The 27,939-nt window shown below is 42.2% G+C and overlaps 1 protein-coding gene across 1 annotated transcript; it reads left to right on the forward strand.

Annotated features, from left to right (window-relative positions):
* Positions 1-24,965: 24,965 nt before the first annotated feature.
* LRRTM3 (leucine rich repeat transmembrane neuronal 3) lies at positions 24,966-27,837 on the forward strand. Its single transcript, XM_063433559.1, has 2 exons — positions 24,966-25,445; positions 26,071-27,837. The coding sequence occupies exons 1-2, from the start codon at positions 25,442-25,444 to the stop codon at positions 27,609-27,611; spliced, it is 1,545 nt and encodes a 514-aa protein (XP_063289629.1). The 5' UTR covers positions 24,966-25,441; the 3' UTR covers positions 27,612-27,837.
* Positions 27,838-27,939: the final 102 nt, after the last annotated feature.

A 27,939-nucleotide genomic window follows, 5' to 3' on the forward strand; every position in this document is an offset into this window, starting at 1 on the left:
CAACTATGGGAATATATTAAAAGGGAAAGGGCTCCACAAGGTTATTGTGTTTAAAATAATGCTCCGCCACCCTGCAAAGCTGAAGACAAACATATGAGTCATCAGACTAGCAGATCTACACCGGAATATTACAATTAATAGAATTGATTACCATATTAATACAGAGACAGAAACAACTAATTAAACATGAATTACTGATGCAACAAGAAGTATTAGAGGAATTTAAACAGAAAGCAATGCTTAAAGCTCGGGATAATAAGTTATACATTGAAATATGAATGGCAATATTAATAACTTTAAATTAGAAATAAAAGTTTGTGAGTAGTGAAGATGCACCATTTACCAATTAAAAGAATATTTCAGAAGTTTAAAGCACTTAACTATAAACTACAGTAGTGAGTTGCATATTGTCGTTCTTTGTAGTGTCACCGATAGTGCAGTGATAATTAGACACATTGCATATGCTTACTGAGGGATTGTGGTTACCTTCATAAGGTTCTATGACTGTAAGCAAGGTTGGCACGGACTAAAGACAGCCAGGAATGTGCCTGTGATTTATTTTAAAGGACCACACCTCACCCATAAAGTACTTCAGCTTGCGGTTGGCTCAGTTGCCCAAGTAAATGTTTAGTTATCAACTGTATCCAATTTTATATGGAGAATTAGGAAGTGGAATTTATTTTATCAGCAGCAGAGGAACTGGGCTTTGAGTGATGAAAGACCCTGTTTTTCTGTTAAATGTTTGAAAATGGTTTGACAAAAACTGGAAGGAGTGCACCAGAAAAATATGTGCAGCACAACCACTAATATTAGATGTAGTGGTTATAGTGCACAGAGTGCCCCTTTAAAAACATACAGCATTGATTTATTCTGTCTGTCAGTTTATCTGACTATATATAAATCACCAGCAAACACTGAGTCTTAAAAAACATAATAACACAACAATAAAAGTTTAAGAGCTAAAGAAAAAGATAGAGATATGCAAAGATAAAAAGAAAAAGAGATACGTGCAGAACGTATATAACACATGCTAATGTTTAAGAAAAGCAGACAAACAGAGGTAGTTGAAACAAAGTTTAGAGCTGTGAGTTAGAGCTATGTTCCATTTTCGGTGGCAGTTTTATTCTCTCAAATAAATTGTGATGTCATCAAAAAGTGCAGTTTTAGATAGAATTCATTGCTTTGCAACATAATAAGTACAAAGATTCCATTTACCAGAACAACACAGATGGCATAATTTAACATATTTTATCACCTTTACTTTCATTTTGGATGATAAAAAAAATCAAGTTTAAGAAAAGATATTCTAAATGCTATACTGGCCAATGAGTAAAAAATGTAGTTGACATAAAAAAAAGTGTAAAAAAATCAATGCTCCTTATAACAGTAATCACCACAACGCAGTTTTTAAGGGACTACATGCACCATGATGCTCAGCTGGAATTATGGGAAATGCAGTCCCTACAAACCTGTGGTACCAATGCTAAACACCACTGCCTACAATACATGTAAATTAGAAAAAGTTGTTGTTGCTGCTGTTTTTTTTTTTTGCAATGTTTATTTAAAGGGACACTATAGTCACCAGCAGACCAGCAAGGCCAGACTGGGACAAAAATTCAACCCAGGCAGTTAAAGGCAGAACAACCCACTATGAAGAGCGGAGCCAGAAAGGGGGCATGTTTGTTTGCTGGGGTCGAGCAAATGTCCTGTTGTTCGTGGGAGTTTTTGCAATGTAAACATGCAACACATTTGCTAGTGGTTTATCTCTGGTGTCCTCAATAATGGGATGCAACGGAGCTCCCCGTACTCCGACCGAGTACCCTCCTTTGATGGACGCTTCCTAGCTTGCGCCGAGGACCACCGCACCAGACACCACAACCACTGCAGACTCCGCAACCGCCGTAGCTTGACTGGAGTCTCGCCGTCTTCCTTCCCCACTGGATCAGCTTCTCTCCTCCAAGATTGTGTGGGAAACACCTCTTCCTTCTATCCTGTATGAACCTCCAACATCCAGGACTGTGTGGGGAAGACCTCTCCTCCAAGGAGAGCGTAACAGGAACAGCTCTTAAAAGTGCTAAGTGATTAAGGCTCAAGGGAGTATGCAGAGCATAACAATCCCCAGTGTGAGTATAGCTGTCCCCTCCAATCATGAGACAAGACTACGTGTTGAGGGTCAAGAAGAACTGACTAAAACTTTATTTTACTTGGGACTAGCCCATATGGTCATTACATTAACATTGCTGTAAAAACTCAATAAAATTACAAACAGTCAAGACATAGCAGGCAACATACAGTGACTTATTACAACACAATGGCATATTTTTAAAGGGGTGGGGGAGACAATAATTAACAGAAAATATCTCACGTGCCTGCAGAATTAGCAATATGCAAATCTACCCAAATATGCAAATGAACCAGTCTTGCTATTCAGGTAGTGCATTTTGCTGTTGCTACCAACAGAGGGCACTAGACAAGCTCCATAGCCAAATCCACCTAGTAGCAAACCTCAGCCATACAGGAGAGCAGGCAATACATTTCACAGTACACACACACACACTATAAACAATTACATTACACACACCCTGCACCTATAATGGGTACAGGGTGACTAAAACATAAGAGAAATAAAGCAACCTATATAGTCATAGATGTACTATGTGTATAGAGTGTGTAGGTGTAGGGGGTGTATTGTGTGTATGTAAGGGGGTACAGATTGTGTAGGTGCAGGGGGTGTACTATGTGTATGTAAGTGGATAGAGAGTGTCTAGGTGCAGGAGGTACCTAATAATAATAAATAATATTAAAATTTAAATTGTCACATTTACTCCCCCTAGTTACCTTGCAGGGGAGAGGGAGCACACAGATTGTTGGTGGTCCAATGAGAGGGGGCACTCTGCACACAGATCCCTGGTGGTCCAGTCAGTTGGTTACTTGGTCTGTACCATGCAGGGTAAAGACCATATCTCTGCCTCTCACGAGCGCCAGTATTTCAGAGTGTTGTCGCAGGTTACTATGGCAACGCTCTGTAAATATCGAAGCTTGCGAGAAGACAGAGGCTGCCCAGCATGAGCGGAGCTTGTTCTGAACAATTTCTCCCCTCCAGCCCGTGAATCTCTCCTCTGGCCCATGAAGTGATAGTGGTCCCTCTTAGGGCCGGTGCTGCCCAGCATGGCCATCGCAGCCCACAGAGCCTTTGCCTGGTGTGCCTGATGGCCAGTCCAGACAAGGTCACCAGAACAAATACAGCCTATTGTATTTGTTCTGGTGAGTATAATCATCTCCTCCAGGCTTTTTGCTGTAGACACTGTATTTTAAGAGAAAAAGCAGTGTTTACATTACAGCCTAGTCATAACTCCACTGGCAACTCCTCAGATTGCTGCTAGAGGTGCCTCTCGGGGCAATGCGGCACAGTGAGCAGCACTGACATTCAGGGTCTCTACCCTCTGCATGCAGACACTGAACCGTCCTCATAGAGATGCAATGATTCAGTGATGCATCAACTATGCTGACTGGCCAGGACTGTGTTTGGCTCGTGCTGGCTCTGCCCCTGATCTGCCTCCTTGACACTATCAGCCAATCCAATGCTTTACTATGGGAAAGCATTGTGATTGGCTGAGGTCACCAAAACTGTTCATGTCAGCTAAGCAGGCAGATCAAGGGCACAGCCAGCAGCAGCAAACAGGAATAAAAGTAAGATGTTACTATATTTACTGGAAATGGGGGGAGGGGAGTTGGGAGACTAGATGGTGGTTTTACCACTATAGGATCAGGAATACATGTTTGTGTTCCTGACCCTATAGTGTTCCTTCAACAACATTTTCTGCAAACAAAGAAAAACTATTGTACGAAAATAAACCAAAAGAAGGAATAGAACACCCTGGAATGCAGAGATCACCAACGAAGACCTAACTTGCAATATGCACGGCCAGGGAGCCTCTACTAGGGTGATGGGTCTCAATGGCCACCCACAACTCACTGACATAACCCTCCTTTAAGGGCAAATCCAGGGAGGTGTCCAGTAGGTGCCCTGGTTTAACTGAATCGGTCTTGTGAAAGACTAGATCAAATATAAAGGTGTAGAACGTGAAAAAACAATTATTTCCTGGAGAACCAGAAAATATAGGTGGGTGGATTGGCGCTACTACTGAAAGATGCAACAACTCCCAAGTGCTATATAATCACCAGAAACCAGAGACCAAAATTAATTTTTAGGGGAGCCAAAAACTTAAAGCAAAAATTAACCTCTAGCTATTTAGATGTGCCCAAACAAAAAGACAATTTTTTGAGTAATTTTAAAACATTGAAGAAGGGATTCTACTATTGTGGAGCTTGTATGGGTTGTAACAACTTTAAAAACAAACCCAAACAAGTAAAAGAATTTAAGTCTAAAAGGGGTGTCAAGAATTTTGGAATTAAGTCGTTCATTACTTGTCATACCAAAAATGTGGTGTATGTGCTCACGTGTCCTTGTGGGTTGCAGTATGTAGGGAGGACTTCTAGAAGTCTTAAGACAAGGATACGTGAGCACATATACAATATAAAGAGAGGTTTTCTAAAACACAATGTGTCCTCCCACTTTCTTGAGGTACATGGCGGAGACCCCTCCGGGCTTATCTTTTTTGCCATCCAACAAATTAATTGCCATTGGAGAGGGAGCCAAGTTGAGTCCACCCTTAATCGTAGTGAAATGAGATGGATCTTCAATTTGGAAACCCTATCTCCGGGTGGGCTCAACTTGGATTTTGAAATGGCAGCTTTAATTTAGTTTTATTCCATTAAAGGTATTTGAAATCTCTTTTTCCCTAAGATCAAAAATATTTATAAAAATCCAAATACACTAATAATCAATTTTATTTTTATTTCTATTTTTAGTTTTAACCTCTCTTTGTGATAGGCTTTTTAATATGTATGTTGGGAGATGATTAATAACACTGTGACATCTATTATATTTATTTTATCTAATAGTATGCTTTCTTCAAATATATTTTCAAAGTGGACTTTATGCCAGCTCCCATTATGGCAATTTTTCTGCAAAGAGGACTTTTTGCCCACACTACAATGTGAAAAGAGGAAACTCTCGATCACATGACACGCCGGACCAATCACGCTGACGTCATGACGTCAGAAAGACCGGAAGACATCCGTCCGCCATCTTGGAATCCCGGATGGAAGATACAGGGAAAAAATTCGAGGAGATTTGGAGCCCTGCTAAGTACATGTACTCTGTGTAATGTTAATGTCCATGTAGTACATGATGTGGAATGGGTTTTTTAACGTTATTTTGAAATGTTTTGTAGGAGATTGTATAAGTTTTCTAAGCTTTGTAAATTTTGACCTTCCCAATATGGCGGAGGCTGATCGGAAGGACCTTATATGGTCCTCCAATCAACATATGTTTGTGATTGTATAATTAACAAGTATGTATAAATTAGAATCCAATGCAGTATATTGTTTATGCACCTGAGGAAGACCTGCTACGGTCGAAACGCGTTGTGCCTTTGTTCATATCATTTTTTATCAAGTAAACTTTTTCTACTTTAATATATTCCGCTGTGGTGTCTGTTGGTGTGGAAAAGTGCCCTATCACCAGGAACCGGTGGAGATAGCTGGAATAAGCTTATTATTCACATGCTTTTATAGCTAGAGCCTGCTTTCCAAGGCTCTGCAGATCGTGAGTGACCCATTACCTCCGATTTTATTTATTTTTAAATGTTACAGTATTATGCTATGGATTTCTTTTTATTTTAGGTTGAAATCAAGACATACCTAACATAAGTATAAGTATAATCCGTTTATTATCCATCTTTGACTGCACCTCCCTAAATCCAATTTGCTATTTTTCTATAAAGGTGTAGACAATGGCAGTTGTTTCCCACTTCAGTGCTGGTATACCATTTCCAAACAAAATGGCAATTATTATAAACAGGGATTAGTATTCCCCTCCCTGGCACAAGCTAAGCAAGAGGGAGGGGGAAATAAAATGTTAAATTAATATATACATATTAATAACTAACCCCAATGGACAGAAGAACAGCCACTATTACCCCCAGCACACACTACATCCACATCTCCCATGAACACATGCAAAATAGGCTAACACGCACACAATAGCCCCTATCACTTCCAAATGCATATTACAGGCCCTACACCCCTGCCACAGATACAACACAGTCCATATTTCCCCTGAAACACACAATACAGCCCCTATCCCCCACAACATACACTACAGCCGCTATTCTTCCAAAACACATCCTGCAACCCCTTTCACCTCACACACACTACAGCCCCATCCCTCCAAGCATACCCAACAGCCCCCGCCCAATATTAACCTACAGCTACTAACCCTTCCCGAACACACCCTACAGCCGGTCAATCATACACACTTCAGCCTCCATTCCCCCAAAACATGCCATAAAATCCCATCCCTAAGCACACAATATAGCTACTATCTATATACAAACACTATTCACACACACACACACACACACACTTACTACACCACAAACAAAACAAACGTTTTTACAAGGGAACAGAATGACGTGCTATCGAGACCTCTACTGAGGGTAACCCACAATAACTATAGGAAAAAATACGAAGAAAGACAAGTTGGTCCCAAGGGACATGCAAATCTAGAAAAAAGGTCCACACAAAATACATAGAAAATAAATAAACCGTATTGCTCTAGTAATAAAAATAAAGAGAGACTATTTTCCCCCATCAGGCAGCTCCATAAGCAGTTTTTACACACACTCTTATAGTCGTGTCCAATTTATCATCCAGTCCCCCACTTAGTCACTTTCACAATCCAGTCATAAAACAAACCAATCACATACATCAACCTTTTTGCATATAGGTATATATGAAGGATGGGGGGTGCTTTGAAGAAACTATCCTTGTGGTAACAAGGCGGGTAAATCCTGTCCTGTGCACACCTTTATTAGCTAAGCAATGTGGTGGGATTGCACTGTATACCTTGCTGTGTAGCGTGTGGCTATTTCAGAGCATGAAGAGCACATTGTTAATGGGTAATAAGAAGAGGCCATATATGTCATGATCTCTTCTATGTGTAGCTATAGAGCATTGCTTAAGCATTGCTTTGGGTTCAAGCTCCGCGTGTTTCTAGAACCCTGATAAAAACAGTCATAATGTAACTGAGAACAGACTCAAAACCAGCACTAAAATTATATAATTATGAATTGATGACATAGCTAAGTCTCAGAAGACCTTCGGGCCTAGAGTAAATTGGAAATAATTTATGAGCAATTATTCCACGAAATGGCTGGCTTATTGTTCCAAGAAATTGAGAAATGGCTGTGTTATCACAACTTCCAAACATTTCCCACAACAAGAGGGACACAAGTAAAGGCAGCAAACCTATATACAAACGTAATTTGTATGATGTATACTAAGCATTCACATGAAATTATCTTTTTTTAATAATGTCTGCCTCTGTTTGGTGTTGTGTTGTGTGTGTGGTGAATAGTACATTAAAGTAGGATTATTTATTAAATAATATCGACTCCTCTTTAATATATCTGTTATCATTACTACTTAGTTACAGATAACCTTCGTTCTTTTTACAGCTATCGATAAAATGAATGGTCGCCAGAAAATGTGTTCGCTTATCTTTAGAAAATGGTAATGTTACACAAATTAAACTTAAATGTGGTAATCTATCCATCTAATGTTTCATTAGGGCCTTTTAGTGAAAGGTAGAAAATGATCTTCATTTGCTACAAAAAAGAATGTATCAAAGGGCCACAATCTAAGTACTTTCATAATTCATCCCAAGTAAAGTAAAAAAAAAAAAAAAAATCGCTAAAGGCAAAATGATCACCAACTCATGCTGCCAAAACTACACAGTAATGTGTTGTTGCAACAATATCCAAATCGTTGTGTTACAAGTACAGCAATATGAACTGAACCGGATTGGCTGCTCAAGCTGAGGATTTAAAGGGACTCTCCAGTGCCAGGAAAACATATCCGTTTTCCTGGCACTGCAGGTTCCTGTACTTTGTGTACGTAAGGGAGTATAGAGAGTGTAGGTGCAGGGGGTGTACTATGTATATGTAAGGGGGTATAGAGCGTGTCAGTGTAGGGGGCTTACTATGTGTATAGAGTGTGTAGGTGCATGGGTGTACTGTATGTAAGGGGGTATAGAGCGTGTCGGTGTAGAGGTTTACTGTGTGTATGTAAGGGGGTGTAGAGTGTGTAGGTGCAGGGGGCATACTGTGTGTATGTAAGCGGGTACAGAGTGTGTAGGTGCAGGGGTTGTACTATGTGTATGTAAGCGAGTACAGCGTGTGTGGGTGCAGGGGGTGTACTATGTGTATGTAAGGGAGTATAGAGTGTCTAGGTGCAGAGGGTGTACTGTGTGTATGTAAGGGGGTATAGAGCATGTCGGTGTAGGGGCTTACTATATGTATAGAGTGTGTAGGTGCAGGGGTGTACTGTGTGTATGTAAGGGGGTGTAGAGTGTGTAGGTGCAGGGGGTGTACTTTGTGTATGTAAGGAGGTACAGAGTGTGTAGGTGCAGGGGGTGTACTATGTGTATGTCAGTGAGTTGAGAGTGTCTAGCTGCAAGGAGTGTACTATATATGTGTATATAGGGGGTAGGATAGTGGCTTGATTAATTTACCTTGCAGGGGAGAGGGAGCACACAGATTGTTGGTGGTCCAATGAGAGGGGGCATGCTGCACACAGATCCCTGGTGGTCCAGTCAGTTGGTTATTTGGTCTGTACCGTGCATGGTACAGACCATATCTCTGCCTCTCACGAGCGCCGGTATTTCAGAGTGTTGCCGCAGGTTACTATGGCAAAGCTCTGTTAATATTGAAGCTTGCGACAAGACAGAGGCTGCCCAGCACAAGCAGAGCTTGTTCTGATCAATTTATGAGTCATTTATTACACGTGAGTTTACAGAGGAAGTGGTTATTATTATTGCCATTTATATATTATTATTGCTATTTGTATAGCGCCAACAGATTCCGTAGGTTCTATTTCAACTGTCAAAAGTAAAGACAAATAAGTCAATGGGACCTGACGGAATACACCCAAAGCTATTAAAAGAGCTTAGTGGTGTACTAGCAAAACCATTAACAGATTTATTTAACCAATCATTGATAACAGGAGTAGTCCCAGAAGACTGGAAGTTGGCAAATGTTGTGCCCATTCACAAGAAAGGTAATAGGGAGGAGTCTGGCAACTATAGGCCAGTAAGCCTTACTTCAGTAGTGGGGAAAGTGATGGAAACCATGTTAAAGGATAGGATTGTTGAACATCTAAAAATACATGGATTTCAAGATCAGAGACAACATGGGTTTACTTCAGGGAGATCATGCCAAACTAATCTTATTGATTTTTTTGATTGGGTAACTAAAATTATACATCAGGGTTGTGCAGTAGACATTGCTTACCTAGATTTCAGTAAGGCTTTTGACACTGTTGCACATAGAAGGCTTATCAATAAACTGCAATATTTAAGTTTGGATTCCAATATTGTTGAATGGGTAAGGCAGTGGCTGAGTGACAGGCAACAGAGGGTTGTAGTCAATGGAATATATTCAAAACTTGGGCTTGTCACAAGTGGGGTACCTCAGGGATCTGTACTTGGACCCATTCTCTTTAATATTGATGGCAATACATGACTTTTTGCTGATGATACTAAGATATGTAACAGGGTTGATGTTCCAGGAGGGATAAGCCAAATGGCTAATGATATAGGTGAACTAGAAAAATGGTCAGAGTTGTGGCAACTGACATTTAATGTGGATAAGTGCAAGATAATGCATCTTGGACGTAAAAACCCAAGGGCAGAGTACAGAATATTTGATAGAGTCCTAACCTCAACATCTGAGGAAAGGGATTTAGGGGTGATTATTTCTTTTTTTTTTTCAATTCTTTATTTTAAATGTCAACCGGCACATTGCATCACAATACTTTTGGCCTACGCAGAGGCCCGATCACAAGAAGCATCTTAATAGTTGCAGTACAGAAAGGAAGGGTATGTTAGAGCATATAAAATACTTCGCATATGGCTTGCGCAGAAGCCTTTCAGGTATATCTTTGTGTTGTGCCAAGTCCACATGTATTTAAATTTCGTCTCAATACGTTGGTACATGCATACATCGGTGACAATTGTACATTGAGACATATACAAGTAGTAATATCAAACAAAATATAATAGAATAAAATAATATATAATATATGTACAGTATAAAACAAAAACTTTAAAACCTGTAACATTGGGTATGTCATGCTATTTGTTTTATTTTCAAAACTGTCGGAGTTGGGATTATGCTTAGTATGTTATATGTCATATTGTTCCCAGAGTGCCCACGTTTTTTGGAAGGAGGCACTAGAATCGCGAACCTGTGCGGTTAACTTGTCCATCAGGTAGTTATCCCTGATTTTGGAGAGGACTAAGGAGATCGGGGGTACTTCGTGCTTAATCCAATATTGTGCTAATGCTCTACGAGCTGCCAAGTTAAGCATATTTAGCAGTTTTTGGTCGTGTTTATTTAGCCCCTCTGTTGGCCGTGATAGTAGGCATGCCCAAGGGTCTAGTGTTATCCTGCGTTGTAGGATATTCGAGGTTAGGTCAGTAATGTTCCCCCAGTACTCTTTAACCTTGGCACAGTGCCACCACATGTGAATGTATGTGCCCTTTTCCCCGCAGAGCCTCCAGCAAGTGTCTGTGGGGCTTAATTGCATGTGGCATTGTTTAACAGGGGTCGTGTACCACCAAAGTAGTATTTTGTATGATTGTTCCTGGAGGGCCGTGCATACGGAAACTTTTGCATTAGCCTCCCAGATATCCTGCCAATCTGTCCCCTCTAATGACTCCCCCAAGTCCGCCTCCCATTTGTCAGTGTATGTCTGAGTGCCCCAGGTCCCTGATTCTAGGCATAAATGATTGTACAGTAGTGAGATTAGTTTGGTTGGCATACGCTCTTGCAAGCAAATTTTCTCAAAGAAAGTGAGTGGCTTGGCTATTGCCGTTCTGACTTCTCTGGTCTGTGCGAAGTCCCGTATCTGGAGGTATCTGAAGAAGTCACTTGTTTTTAGTGGGGCCAGAGTTTGTAGATGTTGGTAAGAAACTAATTGGTTGTTTTGAAAAAGGTGTGTGTATCGTTGTAGACCTGTGGCCTCTATGCCCTGAAACTCTTGTGCCCTCAGTCCGGGTGGAAATGCCCTGTTGCGCAAGACCGGAGTCATTAAGGACGGTAAATCTGTTAGTTTAAGTTTCTTTGCGACCCTGTCCCATAAGCTAAGGGAGTTAAGGATTGCCGGGCATTCTGTCCGTAAGAGTACTCTGTGTTCCCTGGGCACCCACATAAGAAATTGCGGTAGGTCTGCCCCAGTCATTAGGGATTCTATGTCCACCCACCTACGTTGGTTAGTCGGGCAGTGCCAGTGAGCTATTTGAGCCAATTGTGCTGCCGTGTAGTAATGGTGCAGATGTGGCATACCTAAACCTCCCCTCCATTTAGGGTTATATAAAGTTGCCTTGGCTATCCTGGGTCTCTTTCTTTGCCATATAAAGGCATCTATTGCCTTTTGCGTGTCTGCTAGGTCATTCTTGGTGACCCGAACTGGGAGCGCTTGGAAGAGGAATAGCAGTCTTGGCAGTATATTCATTTTTACTGAGTGTAACCGGCCCAGCCATGTAATCGGCTTGTCTGTCCAGTTGTCTAGGTCTGTCTTAAGTCTGTTCAGCAGCGGTGTGTAGTTGTGTTGGTAAAGCGCTTTGTGGTCCGCGGTTAGCCTGACGCCTAGATATGTGAGCGTGGTTGAAGTCATTTTGATGTGGTGCGTTCGTCTAATGTATTGTAACTCGTGATCAGGAATGTGAAATGGTAGTGCTGTTGATTTGGTGAGGTTGACTTTGTACCCGGATAACTCCCCGTAAATTTGAAGTAGTTTTTCCAGATTCGCCATTGAGGGAATCGGATCTTCCAGTGTGAGGAGAATATCGTCCGCATATGCTGCTGTTTTAAATTGCTCCCCTCTAATTTGTACCCCTTTAATATTTGGATCAGTTCTGATAAGATGCAGGAGTGGCTCTAGAACTATCGCGAACAACAGCGGCGACAAGGGACACCCCTGTCTCGTACCATTGCTCACCCGAAATGGTGTCCTCGGGGCGCCCGTTATTATGGTTTGTGCCTGCAGGTCTGTGTATAGGGCTTTTATGGCAGTGATGTATGTGTCTGGGAAGCCTTGTATTTGTAATAAATGGAACAGAAAAGACCATTGGACCCTGTCAAAGGCCTTCTCTGCGTCAAGGGACAGCGCCAGGGCTGGCGACTTAGAGTTAGATATGAGCCACATCAGATCAGCACCTCTGCGTGTATTCTCGTATAATTGGCAACCCCGGCATGAAGCCAACTTGGTCTGGGTGTATTAATTTTGGAAGTAGTGGGGCTAGTCTCCTCGCCAATATCTTTGCATATATTTTTAAGTCCGCATTTATAAGTGATATTGGTCTGTAATTAGTGGCTAATGTACCATCTTTGTCGGGTTTGGGGATTAAAATTATGTTGGCCGTGGCCATGTCGCGGTCCGGAGTGCCGCCTTGGTTGTATAATTTGGTGAGGTAGGGGGCTAATTCCGGTTTATATCTTTTGTAATAGCCCATATCGTACCCGTCAGGGCCCGGTGCTTTGCGACCTTTAAGGGTTGCTATCACCGATTCTACCTCCTCCTGTGTGATAGGGCTCTCTAGGGTATTGGCCTCCACTGCGGACACCTGGGGGAGGTTTAATTGGGACAGGAATTCCGTTATGCGTGTGGTATATTGTGTCTGCGCTTCCCCTTCTCTTGGGGTGTGGTTGTATAGATTCTGAAAGTATTCGGTGAACGTGCTATTGATGTCTTTCGGGGTGTGTAGGGGCTTACTATATGTATAGAGTGTGTAGGTGCAGGGGTGTACTGTGTGTATGTAAGGGGGTGTAGAGTGTGTAGGTGCAGGGGGTGTACTTTGTGTATGTAAGGAGGTACAGAGTGTGTAGGTGCAGGGGGTGTACTATGTGTATGTCAGTGAGTTGAGAGTGTCTAGCTGCAAGGAGTGTACTATATATGTGTATATAGGGGGTAGGATAGTGGCTTGATTAATTTACCTTGCAGGGGAGAGGGAGCACACAGATTGTTGGTGGTCCAATGAGAGGGGGCATGCTGCACACAGATCCCTGGTGGTCCAGTCAGTTGGTTATTTGGTCTGTACCGTGCATGGTACAGACCATATCTCTGCCTCTCACGAGCGCCGGTATTTCAGAGTGTTGCCGCAGGTTACTATGGCAAAGCTCTGTTAATATTGAAGCTTGCGACAAGACAGAGGCTGCCCAGCACAAGCAGAGCTTGTTCTGATCAATTTATGAGTCATTTATTACACGTGAGTTTACAGAGGAAGTGGTTATTATTATTGCCATTTATATATTATTATTGCTATTTGTATAGCGCCAACAGATTCCGTAGGTTCTATTTCAACTGTCAAAAGTAAAGACAAATAAGTCAATGGGACCTGACGGAATACACCCAAAGCTATTAAAAGAGCTTAGTGGTGTACTAGCAAAACCATTAACAGATTTATTTAACCAATCATTGATAACAGGAGTAGTCCCAGAAGACTGGAAGTTGGCAAATGTTGTGCCCATTCACAAGAAAGGTAATAGGGAGGAGTCTGGCAACTATAGGCCAGTAAGCCTTACTTCAGTAGTGGGGAAAGTGATGGAAACCATGTTAAAGGATAGGATTGTTGAACATCTAAAAATACATGGATTTCAAGATCAGAGACAACATGGGTTTACTTCAGGGAGATCATGCCAAACTAATCTTATTGATTTTTTTGATTGGGTAACTAAAATTATACATCAGGGTTGTGCAGTAGACATTGCTTACCTAGATTTCAGTAAGGCTTTTGACACTGTTGCACATAGAAGGCTTATCAATAAACTGCAATATTTAAGTTTGGATTCCAATATTGTTGAATGGGTAAGGCAGTGGCTGAGTGACAGGCAACAGAGGGTTGTAGTCAATGGAATATATTCAAAACTTGGGCTTGTCACAAGTGGGGTACCTCAGGGATCTGTACTTGGACCCATTCTCTTTAATATTGATGGCAATACATGACTTTTTGCTGATGATACTAAGATATGTAACAGGGTTGATGTTCCAGGAGGGATAAGCCAAATGGCTAATGATATAGGTGAACTAGAAAAATGGTCAGAGTTGTGGCAACTGACATTTAATGTGGATAAGTGCAAGATAATGCATCTTGGACGTAAAAACCCAAGGGCAGAGTACAGAATATTTGATAGAGTCCTAACCTCAACATCTGAGGAAAGGGATTTAGGGGTGATTATTTCTTTTTTTTTTTCAATTCTTTATTTTAAATGTCAACCGGCACATTGCATCACAATACTTTTGGCCTACGCAGAGGCCCGATCACAAGAAGCATCTTAATAGTTGCAGTACAGAAAGGAAGGGTATGTTAGAGCATATAAAATACTTCGCATATGGCTTGCGCAGAAGCCTTTCAGGTATATCTTTGTGTTGTGCCAAGTCCACATGTATTTAAATTTCGTCTCAATACGTTGGTACATGCATACATCGGTGACAATTGTACATTGAGACATATACAAGTAGTAATATCAAACAAAATATAATAGAATAAAATAATATATAATATATGTACAGTATAAAACAAAAACTTTAAAACCTGTAACATTGGGTATGTCATGCTATTTGTTTTATTTTCAAAACTGTCGGAGTTGGGATTATGCTTAGTATGTTATATGTCATATTGTTCCCAGAGTGCCCACGTTTTTTGGAAGGAGGCACTAGAATCGCGAACCTGTGCGGTTAACTTGTCCATCAGGTAGTTATCCCTGATTTTGGAGAGGACTAAGGAGATCGGGGGTACTTCGTGCTTAATCCAATATTGTGCTAATGCTCTACGAGCTGCCAAGTTAAGCATATTTAGCAGTTTTTGGTCGTGTTTATTTAGCCCCTCTGTTGGCCGTGATAGTAGGCATGCCCAAGGGTCTAGTGTTATCCTGCGTTGTAGGATATTCGAGGTTAGGTCAGTAATGTTCCCCCAGTACTCTTTAACCTTGGCACAGTGCCACCACATGTGAATGTATGTGCCCTTTTCCCCGCAGAGCCTCCAGCAAGTGTCTGTGGGGCTTAATTGCATGTGGCATTGTTTAACAGGGGTCGTGTACCACCAAAGTAGTATTTTGTATGATTGTTCCTGGAGGGCCGTGCATACGGAAACTTTTGCATTAGCCTCCCAGATATCCTGCCAATCTGTCCCCTCTAATGACTCCCCCAAGTCCGCCTCCCATTTGTCAGTGTATGTCTGAGTGCCCCAGGTCCCTGATTCTAGGCATAAATGATTGTACAGTAGTGAGATTAGTTTGGTTGGCATACGCTCTTGCAAGCAAATTTTCTCAAAGAAAGTGAGTGGCTTGGCTATTGCCGTTCTGACTTCTCTGGTCTGTGCGAAGTCCCGTATCTGGAGGTATCTGAAGAAGTCACTTGTTTTTAGTGGGGCCAGAGTTTGTAGATGTTGGTAAGAAACTAATTGGTTGTTTTGAAAAAGGTGTGTGTATCGTTGTAGACCTGTGGCCTCTATGCCCTGAAACTCTTGTGCCCTCAGTCCGGGTGGAAATGCCCTGTTGCGCAAGACCGGAGTCATTAAGGACGGTAAATCTGTTAGTTTAAGTTTCTTTGCGACCCTGTCCCATAAGCTAAGGGAGTTAAGGATTGCCGGGCATTCTGTCCGTAAGAGTACTCTGTGTTCCCTGGGCACCCACATAAGAAATTGCGGTAGGTCTGCCCCAGTCATTAGGGATTCTATGTCCACCCACCTACGTTGGTTAGTCGGGCAGTGCCAGTGAGCTATTTGAGCCAATTGTGCTGCCGTGTAGTAATGGTGCAGATGTGGCATACCTAAACCTCCCCTCCATTTAGGGTTATATAAAGTTGCCTTGGCTATCCTGGGTCTCTTTCTTTGCCATATAAAGGCATCTATTGCCTTTTGCGTGTCTGCTAGGTCATTCTTGGTGACCCGAACTGGGAGCGCTTGGAAGAGGAATAGCAGTCTTGGCAGTATATTCATTTTTACTGAGTGTAACCGGCCCAGCCATGTAATCGGCTTGTCTGTCCAGTTGTCTAGGTCTGTCTTAAGTCTGTTCAGCAGCGGTGTGTAGTTGTGTTGGTAAAGCGCTTTGTGGTCCGCGGTTAGCCTGACGCCTAGATATGTGAGCGTGGTTGAAGTCATTTTGATGTGGTGCGTTCGTCTAATGTATTGTAACTCGTGATCAGGAATGTGAAATGGTAGTGCTGTTGATTTGGTGAGGTTGACTTTGTACCCGGATAACTCCCCGTAAATTTGAAGTAGTTTTTCCAGATTCGCCATTGAGGGAATCGGATCTTCCAGTGTGAGGAGAATATCGTCCGCATATGCTGCTGTTTTAAATTGCTCCCCTCTAATTTGTACCCCTTTAATATTTGGATCAGTTCTGATAAGATGCAGGAGTGGCTCTAGAACTATCGCGAACAACAGCGGCGACAAGGGACACCCCTGTCTCGTACCATTGCTCACCCGAAATGGTGTCCTCGGGGCGCCCGTTATTATGGTTTGTGCCTGCAGGTCTGTGTATAGGGCTTTTATGGCAGTGATGTATGTGTCTGGGAAGCCTTGTATTTGTAATAAATGGAACAGAAAAGACCATTGGACCCTGTCAAAGGCCTTCTCTGCGTCAAGGGACAGCGCCAGGGCTGGCGACTTAGAGTTAGATATGAGCCACATCAGATCAGCACCTCTGCGTGTATTCTCGTATAATTGGCAACCCCGGCATGAAGCCAACTTGGTCTGGGTGTATTAATTTTGGAAGTAGTGGGGCTAGTCTCCTCGCCAATATCTTTGCATATATTTTTAAGTCCGCATTTATAAGTGATATTGGTCTGTAATTAGTGGCTAATGTACCATCTTTGTCGGGTTTGGGGATTAAAATTATGTTGGCCGTGGCCATGTCGCGGTCCGGAGTGCCGCCTTGGTTGTATAATTTGGTGAGGTAGGGGGCTAATTCCGGTTTATATCTTTTGTAATAGCCCATATCGTACCCGTCAGGGCCCGGTGCTTTGCGACCTTTAAGGGTTGCTATCACCGATTCTACCTCCTCCTGTGTGATAGGGCTCTCTAGGGTATTGGCCTCCACTGCGGACACCTGGGGGAGGTTTAATTGGGACAGGAATTCCGTTATGCGTGTGGTATATTGTGTCTGCGCTTCCCCTTCTCTTGGGTGTGGTTGTATAGATTCTGAAAGTATTCGGTGAACGTGCTATTGATGTCTTTCGGGGTGTGTACCAGGTCATTGGCTGCGGTTCGTAGCGTGGTTATGGGTTTACGCCCTGGTCTGGGTCGGAGGGTCCGTGCTAGTAGTGTGTCCATCTTGTTGGCTTTTTCAAAGAAAAAGCGCTTTGACCAGACTAAGGAGTGTGCTATTTCTGCTATGGTGAGTTATTTTATAGCGTGGCGTACGGTTTGTAGCTTTGTGTATATGGTGGTGGTGGGCGTCTGCTTATGTCGTTGCTCTAGTTTCCGCATTGTGGTTTGTAGTTCTAGGAGGTGTTTCGTTTTGGTTCGTTTTTTGTGTGTGGCTGCCTGTATGAGGTGTCCCCGTAGCACTGCTTTGTGTGCTGCCCACAGTGCGGTCGGGTTGATATCGTCAGTGTCGTTAGTGGTGAAATAGTCTAAGATTTTCAGTCGGGTAGTGGCGGATATGTCATTGTCAGTGAGTAGGTCCGTGTTGAGTCTCCATGTCCATGCGTTGCGATGTTGGCCTATGCCTAAGGTTATAGTCACATCTGCATGGTCCGACCATGTGATGTTGTTGATTTCTGAGTGTATTAGTTTAGCCATGCCAGCTCCATTGAGGAGAAGATTGTCTATTCTGGAGTATGTAGTGTGGGGTGCTGAGTAGTATGTATAGTCTAAGGTGTCTGGGTGTTGAAGTCTCCACACGTCCATTAGTCCAGTGCGTTGTAAAAAAGTATGGAGGAGTTTGTCCTGACCCCCTCTCCCCTGTGAGCGCTGAGTCCCTGTTTTAGAGCTACGGTCGGTCGCCGGGCTGGGTACGGCATTTAGGTCCCCTCCCACCACCATTATGCCTCCTTGTAGGGAGGCGAGTAGGGATGTTATTGTGTTCCAGTAGCCACTATCTGGTTTGTTGGGTGCGTACAAGTTTACTATGTGCAGTTTGGTATTGTAGTAGTTGCCGGTGATGGCCAAGAATCTGCCTTCAGAGTCCTTCTGTGTGTGAGTGACCGTAAAAGGGCAGCGCTTGTGTATGAGTACGGCCACACCTGCGTGTTTATGTAGCGCCCTGGCCTCGTGGATGATATTGTAAATGTTATCCCCTAATTTGGTTGGCGAGGCCCTCGGTATGTGGGTCTCCTGTACCAACGCTATGTCTGCTTTTTTTGCCTTGAGGTCACGTAAGAGCAATCGTTTGGTAGGTGTGTTTAGGCCTTTGGCGTTAATGGATAAGATTTTTAGTGTCATGTGCCCATTACTCTCATGTGGCGTGTGATTGCTGAGTGTGTTTCTTCCCTACCTGTCCGTTGTCTGTTGGTCACCCCCTTTTCGACAGACTGCATGTCTTGGCCCTCTAACCAGAGTTGGTTCCTTCCTCCAGTTGTGTTATTCATACCCAAAATCATAAATAAAAACATGAACATAAACATAAAATAACTGTAAACCTTTGGTACATAGTAATATGTCAATCTGTGCACACTGGTCTTATAACTTGCCAGTGTCGGGTGGGGGTGCCCCTCACCTTCGCAGGTCCAAATTTTCTCCTGCGAAGGGGGGGGGGAGTCTCCATTCCACTGTGCCTCGGCATGAGGCCTCTAATGCTGCAATAAGGTCGTGGAGCCAGGCTCCGTATCTTGAATCCCTCTGAGCGTAATGGGGTGAGGGAGGGGGAGTGGGGGGGGGGGGGGGTCTACTCTTTAAAGCTGAACATTATACCCCTTGCTACGTGCGGAACTCTGGGTCTCTAATTGATCCAGAGTCCTATACTGTCTGCCGTACTGATATCGGGCAGTCTGTTTGGGCGTTGCTACACACGCTAGTACAATGAGCCCCATTGTGCCCTTCACACGCATATCCAGAGCAGGTTTGCAGTTAACTGGTTACAATGCCAAGCTTTCTTCAATTTTTTCTCCCTTTTTTTTTTTTTTTTGAACTGGTAGTGCACCGCATGTTGGGGTACTCCGTGTGGGGGTCATCATATCACAACATACAGTACACAAGCACACCCCACCTCCACGGATCGCTCCCTCAGAGTTAGGTGCAAGAAATTAAGTCCCTTGTAGAAGACTTTAACTAGGTAAAGGCTGCATACGTTACCATTTAGCTGTCAGCGACAGAGTGTTCGACAGTTCTGGTGAGTCCCTTTCTCCCTAGGAACCGGGTCCCGGCAGGTTGGGAGAGTGAACCATGAGTGGTTGCGAGGTGTCCGCTGAGGGTCTCAGGTGTGGCGGTCCGTTGAGGCTTTAGCTGCTTTGGCAACTGTCCAATCTGTGGGCAGATCTTTAAGCTCGGGCAGTGCTTCTCCGGATAGGGCAAAGCTTCTTGGTGGTTCTATCTGGAGGCTCCTTAGGAATCTTAGTGGGTCCCCTCCCGGTTGCAGGGTGTAGGTATTCCCGGCCTTGAAAGCTACCAACTTGAAGGGGTGTCCCCATGTATATTTGATTTCCCGCTCTTGAAGCAGAGTTGTGAGGGGTCTCCAGTTTCGCCTGCGTTGCAGTGTGGATGGGGAAAAGTCCTGGTATAAGGTGATGATAGCGTTTTGATAATTTAGCTCATTGGTCCTAGCATATTTCATCACCGCTTCTTTTGTGGAATAGTAATGAAAACGGATGATGATGTCTCTCGGTGCCTGTCCCTCCGCTCTACGGGCCCGGAGAGCTCTGTGTGCTCGATCGATTGCCCAGTAGGCATCCGGGATGTCTGGGAGTAGGTGCTTAAAATAGTGCTCCATTTTGCTTACCAGGTTTCCGTCCGTGGCTGTTTCGGGGAGGCCCCTAAGCCTCACATTATTGCGCCTGGAGCGGTTGGCGAGGTCTTCCACCGTGAGTTCTAGGTCACATATCCGCTGTTCCATTGCTCTGGAATATGATGCGGTGCTGTTATGGGCCTGTGTGACCAGATCCATCTTTTCCTCCAGGGCCGCCGTCCGGGCGCCCAATGCCTGAATTTCTGCCTTGACCTCTCTTGTGCTGTTGGAGATTTCTTTGGCAAGGAAGCTCTTCACCTCCTGTAGTTTAGCCAGTATTTGTGCAGGGTCCCCCGGTTGTGTTTCTGGCAGGTCGCTGCCTGCGGTAGAGGCCGGGGAGAGGGATCCACGCGGGCTGTGCTGGCGGCCATCTTGTGAGGCCTTTCTGCCTCGAGGAGTTGTTAGCATGTCTGCCACTGACCTGCCGGTTTCTCTCCTGTCGGCTCTTTTTTTCGAGTTCTGTTTCATGCCGGAGTGCATGCCTGGCATATTAGAGGGCGTTAAGCTAGTTTTTTGTCCTCGATGCTTATGGCTAGTGCCGGATTAAGAGTGGATTCGACGGAGCGCCGGAATTATGCGGCCATCCCGGTCGGTGTCTAGGCCACGCCCCCTGGATAAACTCAGGGGTGATTATTTCTGATGACTTAAAGGTAGGCAGACAATGTAATAGAGCAGCAGGAAATGCTAGCAGAATGCTTGGTTGTATAGGGAGAGGTATTAGCAGTAGAAAGAGGGAAGTGCTCATGCCATTGTACAGAACACTGGTGAGACCTCACTTGGAGTATTGCACGCAGTACTGGAGACCTTATCTTCAGAAGGATATGGATACCTTAGAGAGAGTTCAGAGAAGGGCTACTAAACTGGTTCATGGATTGCAGGATAAAACTTACCAGGAAAGGTTAAATGATCTTAACATGTATAGCTTGGAGGAAAGACGAGACAGGGGGGATATGATAGAAACATTTAAATACATAAAGGGAATCAACACAGTAAAGGAGGAGAATATATTTAAAAGAAGAAAAACTACCACAACAAGAGGACATAGTCTTAAATTAGAGGGACAAAGGTTTAAAAATAATATCAGGAAGTATTACATTACTGAGAGGGTAGTGGATGCATGGAATAGCCTTCCAGCTGAGGTGGTAGAGGTTAACACAGTAAAGGAGTTTAAGCATGCGTGGGATAGGCATAAGGCTATCCTAACTATAAGAAAGGCCAGGGACTAATGAAAGTATTTAGAAAATTGGGCAGACTAGATGGGCCGAATGGTTCTTATCTGCCGTCACATTCAATTTTTCTATGTTTCTATGTTGACATTACTGCAGGTTCCTGCTGTGCCCCTCTCCCTCCCACCCCCATCCCATGTTGCTGAAGGGGTTAAAACCCCTTCAGTGACTTACCTGAATCCAGCGCTGATATCCCTCGGTGCTGGGTCAGGCTCCGCCCATGCTCCTCGCGTTCGCACGCGCATTAGACCTTCCCATAGGAAAGCATTATTATTCAATGCTTTCCTATCGGGATTCCGGCGACGCTGGAGGTCCTCATGCATAGCGTGAGGATGTCCAGAGTCGTTTAAAACACTTTTCGTGTTCTAAGAACACAGAAGTCCCTCTAGTGGCTGATAGACAGCCACTAGAGGAGGACTTAACCCTGCAAGGTAATTATTGCAGTTTATGAAAAACTGCAATAATTACACGTGCAGGGTTAAGGGTGGTGAGAGTTGGCACCCAGACCACTCCAATGGTCAGAAGTGGTCTGGGTGCCTGGAGTGTCCCTTTAAAGAAACACTATAAGCACCATAACTACTACATCCCTTGTAGTGGTTACGGTGAAGTCTTAACATTTTCATATGGTTTGATAATTACCTGAGTGTCGCTGGGTGCCTGCGGCCACAGCCCCTGCATCTGTACTATTCCTTTAGCAGATTCCGGTTAGCTCTACATTGTTTGAGTTTTGAGAAACTACATGTTTACATTGCAGCACAAAGATAGCCTCTAGTGGCTGCCTACCATACAGCCAATAGAGGCACTTCCAGGATTTTACCAGACTTGACGCTGGACGTCCCCATGTTCTGCATGAGGACATCCAGCGTCAGTGAAAACCCCAAATTAAGATTTTAATTTTTCTAGGCTAGCATATATACAAATTAGCAAAGTTTATAAGTTTAGTGAGCTTGTTTTCATCATTAAGCTACTCGTCTGAAATTATCAGCCTGTGCACTGGCAAAACTATAACATATTGCAGCCAGATACATTATTTTTTTTAGTTTATTCACATATATCAGAGGATTGCAACTGCACATGTCAAAAAGACTGGTGGCAGGAGACACTGCATATTTTATAATAGTAGTTATGCTTCAATTATTTTGGGACATCATTTCCATTTAAACAGCTGTGACTGCTTTGTATACTCTGGCATACAAAAATCCATGCAAGTATCATACGCCCATTATTTCCCCTTTCGCTGCTATTTATCTATGCAGAGAATCTCAGGAAAGATTCTAATTAAATTTGGTCCTTAAATTCAGCTAGGTCTTTTGGCACCTGTCTCTGGGAATAACAAGTAGACATTCCTTTTTTTTTTTTTTTTTCATATCCCGATTTAAGATTGGAAAAAGCAGGTTCTAGGTCAGGGATAGGCAACCTTCGGCTCTACAGATGTTGTGGACTACATCCCCCATAATGCTCTTACACACATAATGCTGGCAAAGCATCATGGGAGGTGTAGTCCAAAACATCTGCGGAGCCGAAGGTTGCCTATCCCTGTTCTAGGTGAATTTGGGAAAAGTTTTTCACAGACTTTGGATTGTGAAGAAAGCAATTCATATACGTACAAGTGAACTAGTCAATCTATTACTACGCATAAAAAACTTGTCATTCCAACAGGGTGCACATGTTTTTCTAGTATTGTAAATTTATTACCTCTTAATATTCACCGTGTGTGCATGGAAGTGCATGTGTGCATGCATGCATATTTACAGGTGAGGCTGTGATTTTGCACAGGTTATAGTGTTTGCATTTGCTTGTGGGAGTGCATGTGTGCATGTTTTTGTGTGTGCTTCTATATATATTTTAGTGTTATTATTATTATTATTATTATTATTATTATGTTATTTATATAGCGCCATCAAATTCCGCAGCGCTTTACAATAGGTGGACAAACAGACATGTAGTTGTAACCAGACAAGTTGGACACACAGGAACAGAGGGGTTGAGGGCCCTGCTCAATGAGTTTACATGCTAGAGGGAGTGGGGTAAAATGACACAAAAAGGTAAGGATAGTATTAGACTAGTGACAGTTGCAGAAGAGGAATCAGTCAGGAGCTATTAACAGTTTAATTGACATGCTTTTATGAAGAAGTGGGTTTTTAACGATTTATTGAAGGAGTGGAGACTAAGTGAGCATCTTATGGAGGAGGGAAGCGAGTTCCACAGGAACGGTGCAGCCCTCGAGAAATCTTGAGTTCTTGAAGAAATCTTGAAGTCTTCAGCACTTAATTCTAACACTCTATTAGAAAACATAATTCTAGCACAATGGACATGCTGGTTTTGTTATTTTCAGTAGTACTATTACTATAATTTCAAAAATGAATTATATTTTTATCTTTAATATTTAAGTACGTATTTAGCTATTTGTTCTAAAAACTGTGTGTGAGTGTGTGTGTGCGCACGCACATGTGTATGTATGTGTGTTTGTGCATGTACATATTACTGTGTGTGTGGGGGGAGGGTTGGAGGGTCACTGTGTTTTTCTGTATGAGGAGGGATCACTGTGTTTGTGTGTGTGAGGGGAGTGCATGCATGCGTTTGTGTGAGCGTTTGTTTGTGTGTGCATTTGTTTGTGTGCTTCACTTATCATTCAGTTATTATTATTATTTAAGCTTTCCCAGTACCACATAGCTTGGAAATAAAAGCTGTAACCTTCGAAAGAAGAATTAGAAAATGAATGTAACACAACTGTAAATAGTATTTTTTTTTTATATTATTTGTTTGTGTGCGTCACTTATCATTCAATTTTATTAACAGTTAAGCTTTCCCAGTACCCCAGAGCCTGGAAATAAGAGCTGTAACCTTTGAAAGAATAATTAGAAAACGAATGTAACACAACTGTAAATAGTTTCATTTTATTTTTTTTATTTTTTTTTTTTAAATGACACATAACTACGCACATAAGCTTCATAACCTTCAGTATATTTATTTTTCTGCCTAGAATTGCTGTACCATCCAGCAGATTTAACCTTGAAAGAAAATGAATTTGCCATGTGTTTGAATGCACCATATTGATTGAACTTTTCAGCTGGCAAAAGTCATGTCTTTCTGAATATAATAAGCAAGCAGGGAGTAACATTGAAACTAAACCCTGAATATGAAGGATTGCAGTGTTGCACAGATCTATAGATATAATAATAATAATAATAATAATAATAATAATAATAATAATAATAATAAACCTCTCCTAAACGTGCCACAGAATTACCACAAATCATAATTTTACAATAGAGTGATTATTTTGACCAATTCATTTTAGTGTCTCAGAAAAACAGATCTGGGAATAAATGCATGAAAGATATAATGAAAAGCATCATATGATTCTGAATTACCATTTTTTTTTTTTTTTTTTTTTAAATAAACGTTCTTGGGTTTTAATATATTTTAATCTCAATTGCTTTACTTCATTGCGGTCAATAATAACCCATACAGCCTTTCCCTGCAAGCATAGCATGAGTCTTATCATGAAGCGACACAGGTTTATTACAGAACAGAACATACAAAAAATATGCATGATATTAGATTCGTAAAACACCACTAGAGGGCGCTGGCCTCTCATAGAAATTCTATCTAGCCAGTAACAGTGTAACAAGCTCATACTTACAGAACGCACTGAACGCATCTTGTATGCCTCGTTAAAGCCAGCAAGCTTTATAACTGCTTCTAAACCACCAGACTGGCGGTACATGATGGGACCTGGATTATATTTCAGATGCAGGATCGGATCCTTGATTGCCTCAGTGAAAAAAACTACAGGCGGACTGTGATGAGTCTAATTACCATGGCGTATTGATGCAAAGAGTGAGACAGTGGGAAGAAAAAAGAAAGGACATTTATTGGGGATCAATCAATAGGAAGAAGTAAAGAAAGGGAATCTTCCAAAATCGCCCTGGGGGCTTCCATTAAGTGCTGGAGAATTGCAAAAAAAAAAAAGGCAGCCTGATGACCATGGTGCAAAGTGCCCATCTCTGTGAGGAAGGAAAGTCAGGGGATGTGTGGAGGGAACCCTTACTCACCACAATGCAGCTGGCAGAGGCTAAATGCCTGTGGCCCCATAGGCAATAACTACACCTGACTGAGGAACTGCTCTCAAATGAACGAAGCATGGGTACGTTTCATGTCTCAATGCTGACAGACACTCACTACAGCACGGACAGGCTCATACATGGCATGGGCAGACAGATGTGTGTGTCTGCTGGTACTGACAAGCTACAGAAACACACATCTGTGACACACATGCACACAAGTGACAGGGGGAAGAATAAAGCAACAATGTACTGCTGTAGATACATACACATGTACTGCATTGATTGGGTATATAAGGGATAGAGATATATAGAAAGATAGATAGATAGATAGATAGATAGATAGATAGATAGATAGAAGGATAAGAGAGATAGAAAGAAGGTTGCAGAGATAGAATATTGATTTTGAGAGATAGAAAGAAAGAAAATGAATGAGGGATAAACAGATAAAGAGATAAAAAGAGGGATGGAGAGATCAAATATTGATTGTGAGAGATAGATAGAGAGAGAGAGATAGATCTTGAATGTTAGTACATGAGTGGTGGTAGGGGTTTAGAGAGAATTTAGAGCTATTAACCCTTTGTGTCAGTGATGAAAGCTATGCACATAACCCCTTTAAAGCATTCATTGAGTGTGCATTGGATGTATAATCATGTGCAATCTGTTTGTATAAATAAGGAAAAATTACTTCTAGCCTTTTACTTGTAGGTGTCAACCCTTATCGGTTACTAAGTGGATCAGCTGTATCTATGCTAATAGCTCTGTTGGTATGTTTCATGGTTATGCTGTCATCTGCTGAACGCGGGTGCCCTCCAGGATGTAGATGTGATGGAAAAATGTTTTATTGTGAATCTCAGAAGCTGCAGGAAATCCCATCATCTTTATCTCCTGGCTGTATAGGTTTATCTCTCCGATATAACAGTCTTCACGTACTGAAGTACAATCAGTTTAAAGGTCTCAATCAGCTCACTTGGTTGTATTTAGACCACAACCATATTAGTGATATTGATGAAAATTCCTTCAATGGGATTCGTAGACTCAAGGAATTGGTTCTTAGTTCTAACAGGATCTCTCTTATTTTAAATAACACTTTTCGACCAGTGACAAACCTGAGGAATTTGGATCTGTCTTATAATATCATTCAGACACTGAGACTTGGGCAGTTTAAAGGCTTAAGGAAGCTGCAGAGTTTACATCTAAGGTCAAATTTACTGAGAACAATCCCCGTAAGGATATTCCAAGATTGCAGAAACCTAGAACTTTTGGATTTAGGATATAACAGAATTAGAAGTTTAGCCAGGAATGTCTTTACTGGAATGATCAGGTTAAAAGAACTCCATTTGGAACACAACCATTTCTCAAAGCTCAACCTTGCTCTCTTCCCAAGACTGGTCAGTCTTCAGAATCTCTACTTACAATGGAATAGGATCAGTTTTATAGGCCAGACCATGTCGTGGACTTGGACATCCCTACTTAGGCTGGATTTATCTGGTAATGAGATAGAAGCTTTCAGTGGACCCAGTGTATTCCAATGTGTTCCCAACTTACAACGTCTCAACCTGGATTCCAACAAACTAACCTTCATAGGCCAAGAAATTCTGGACACCTGGATATCTCTCACAGACATAGGTCTTGCAGGAAATATTTGGGAGTGTAGCCGGAACATATGTTCTTTGGTAAACTGGCTGAAAAATTTTAAAGGTTTGCGGGATAATACAATTATTTGTGCGGGCCCTAAAGATCTACAGGGGGAGAATGTAATGGAAGCTGTCAGAACTTATAACATTTGCAGCAAAAGCATTACAGAGAGCCGTGAACTGAAAAATAATGAAAGGAGTCCAGTCGTAAAACACAACATTGTCAGAACTAAACACGATAGTAACTATTCAATGCCACCAACTGTTGCAATGACAGGATCTGTGCATGAGAGCAGTGGGGATTCAGAGATTATCTCTTTACATAAAATCATAGCAGGAACTGTTGCATTGATCTTATCAGTGCTGGTGATATTTCTAGTCATCTATGTTTCTTGGAAAAGATCTCCTGTAGGCATAAGACATCTGCAGCAGGGTTCTCTTCTAAAAAAACACAGACATTCAAATAGGTCACCAATAACACAGATGCCTCCATCATCCCAGGAATTTTATGTAGACTACAAACCGGCAAATAGGGATGAGTCTGAGATGACAATAAATGGTTCTGGGCCTTGTACATATAACAAATCAGGCTCCAGGGAATGTGAGGTGTAAAATAAAGGAATAAAGTGATTTTAAACATCTGCAACTTTTTCTTTTACTGAGATCATGTGTTTTACTGTGGATTTACCATGTACTCAAAGATGGCTCGTTGGGGAAAAAAAGTTGTCTCTTTGTTTGAAGGCTCCCTAGTTTGGATTTTTCTATTCAATTATATATGCATATAACTATCTACTTGTATATACATATATAATGTGGTTATGTTTCACAAACATGTTACTAAGGCAGATACCATTTTTATCTTTTTTTTTTTATTAATTATTATTTATTTGTTTGGCTTGTGCATTTTTTTTTTCAACAAAGCCCATCATAGTGTATCAAC

Source organism: Pelobates fuscus, chromosome 10 (assembly GCF_036172605.1).
Source record: "Pelobates fuscus isolate aPelFus1 chromosome 10, aPelFus1.pri, whole genome shotgun sequence".
Classification (NCBI taxonomy): domain Eukaryota; kingdom Metazoa; phylum Chordata; class Amphibia; order Anura; family Pelobatidae; genus Pelobates; species Pelobates fuscus.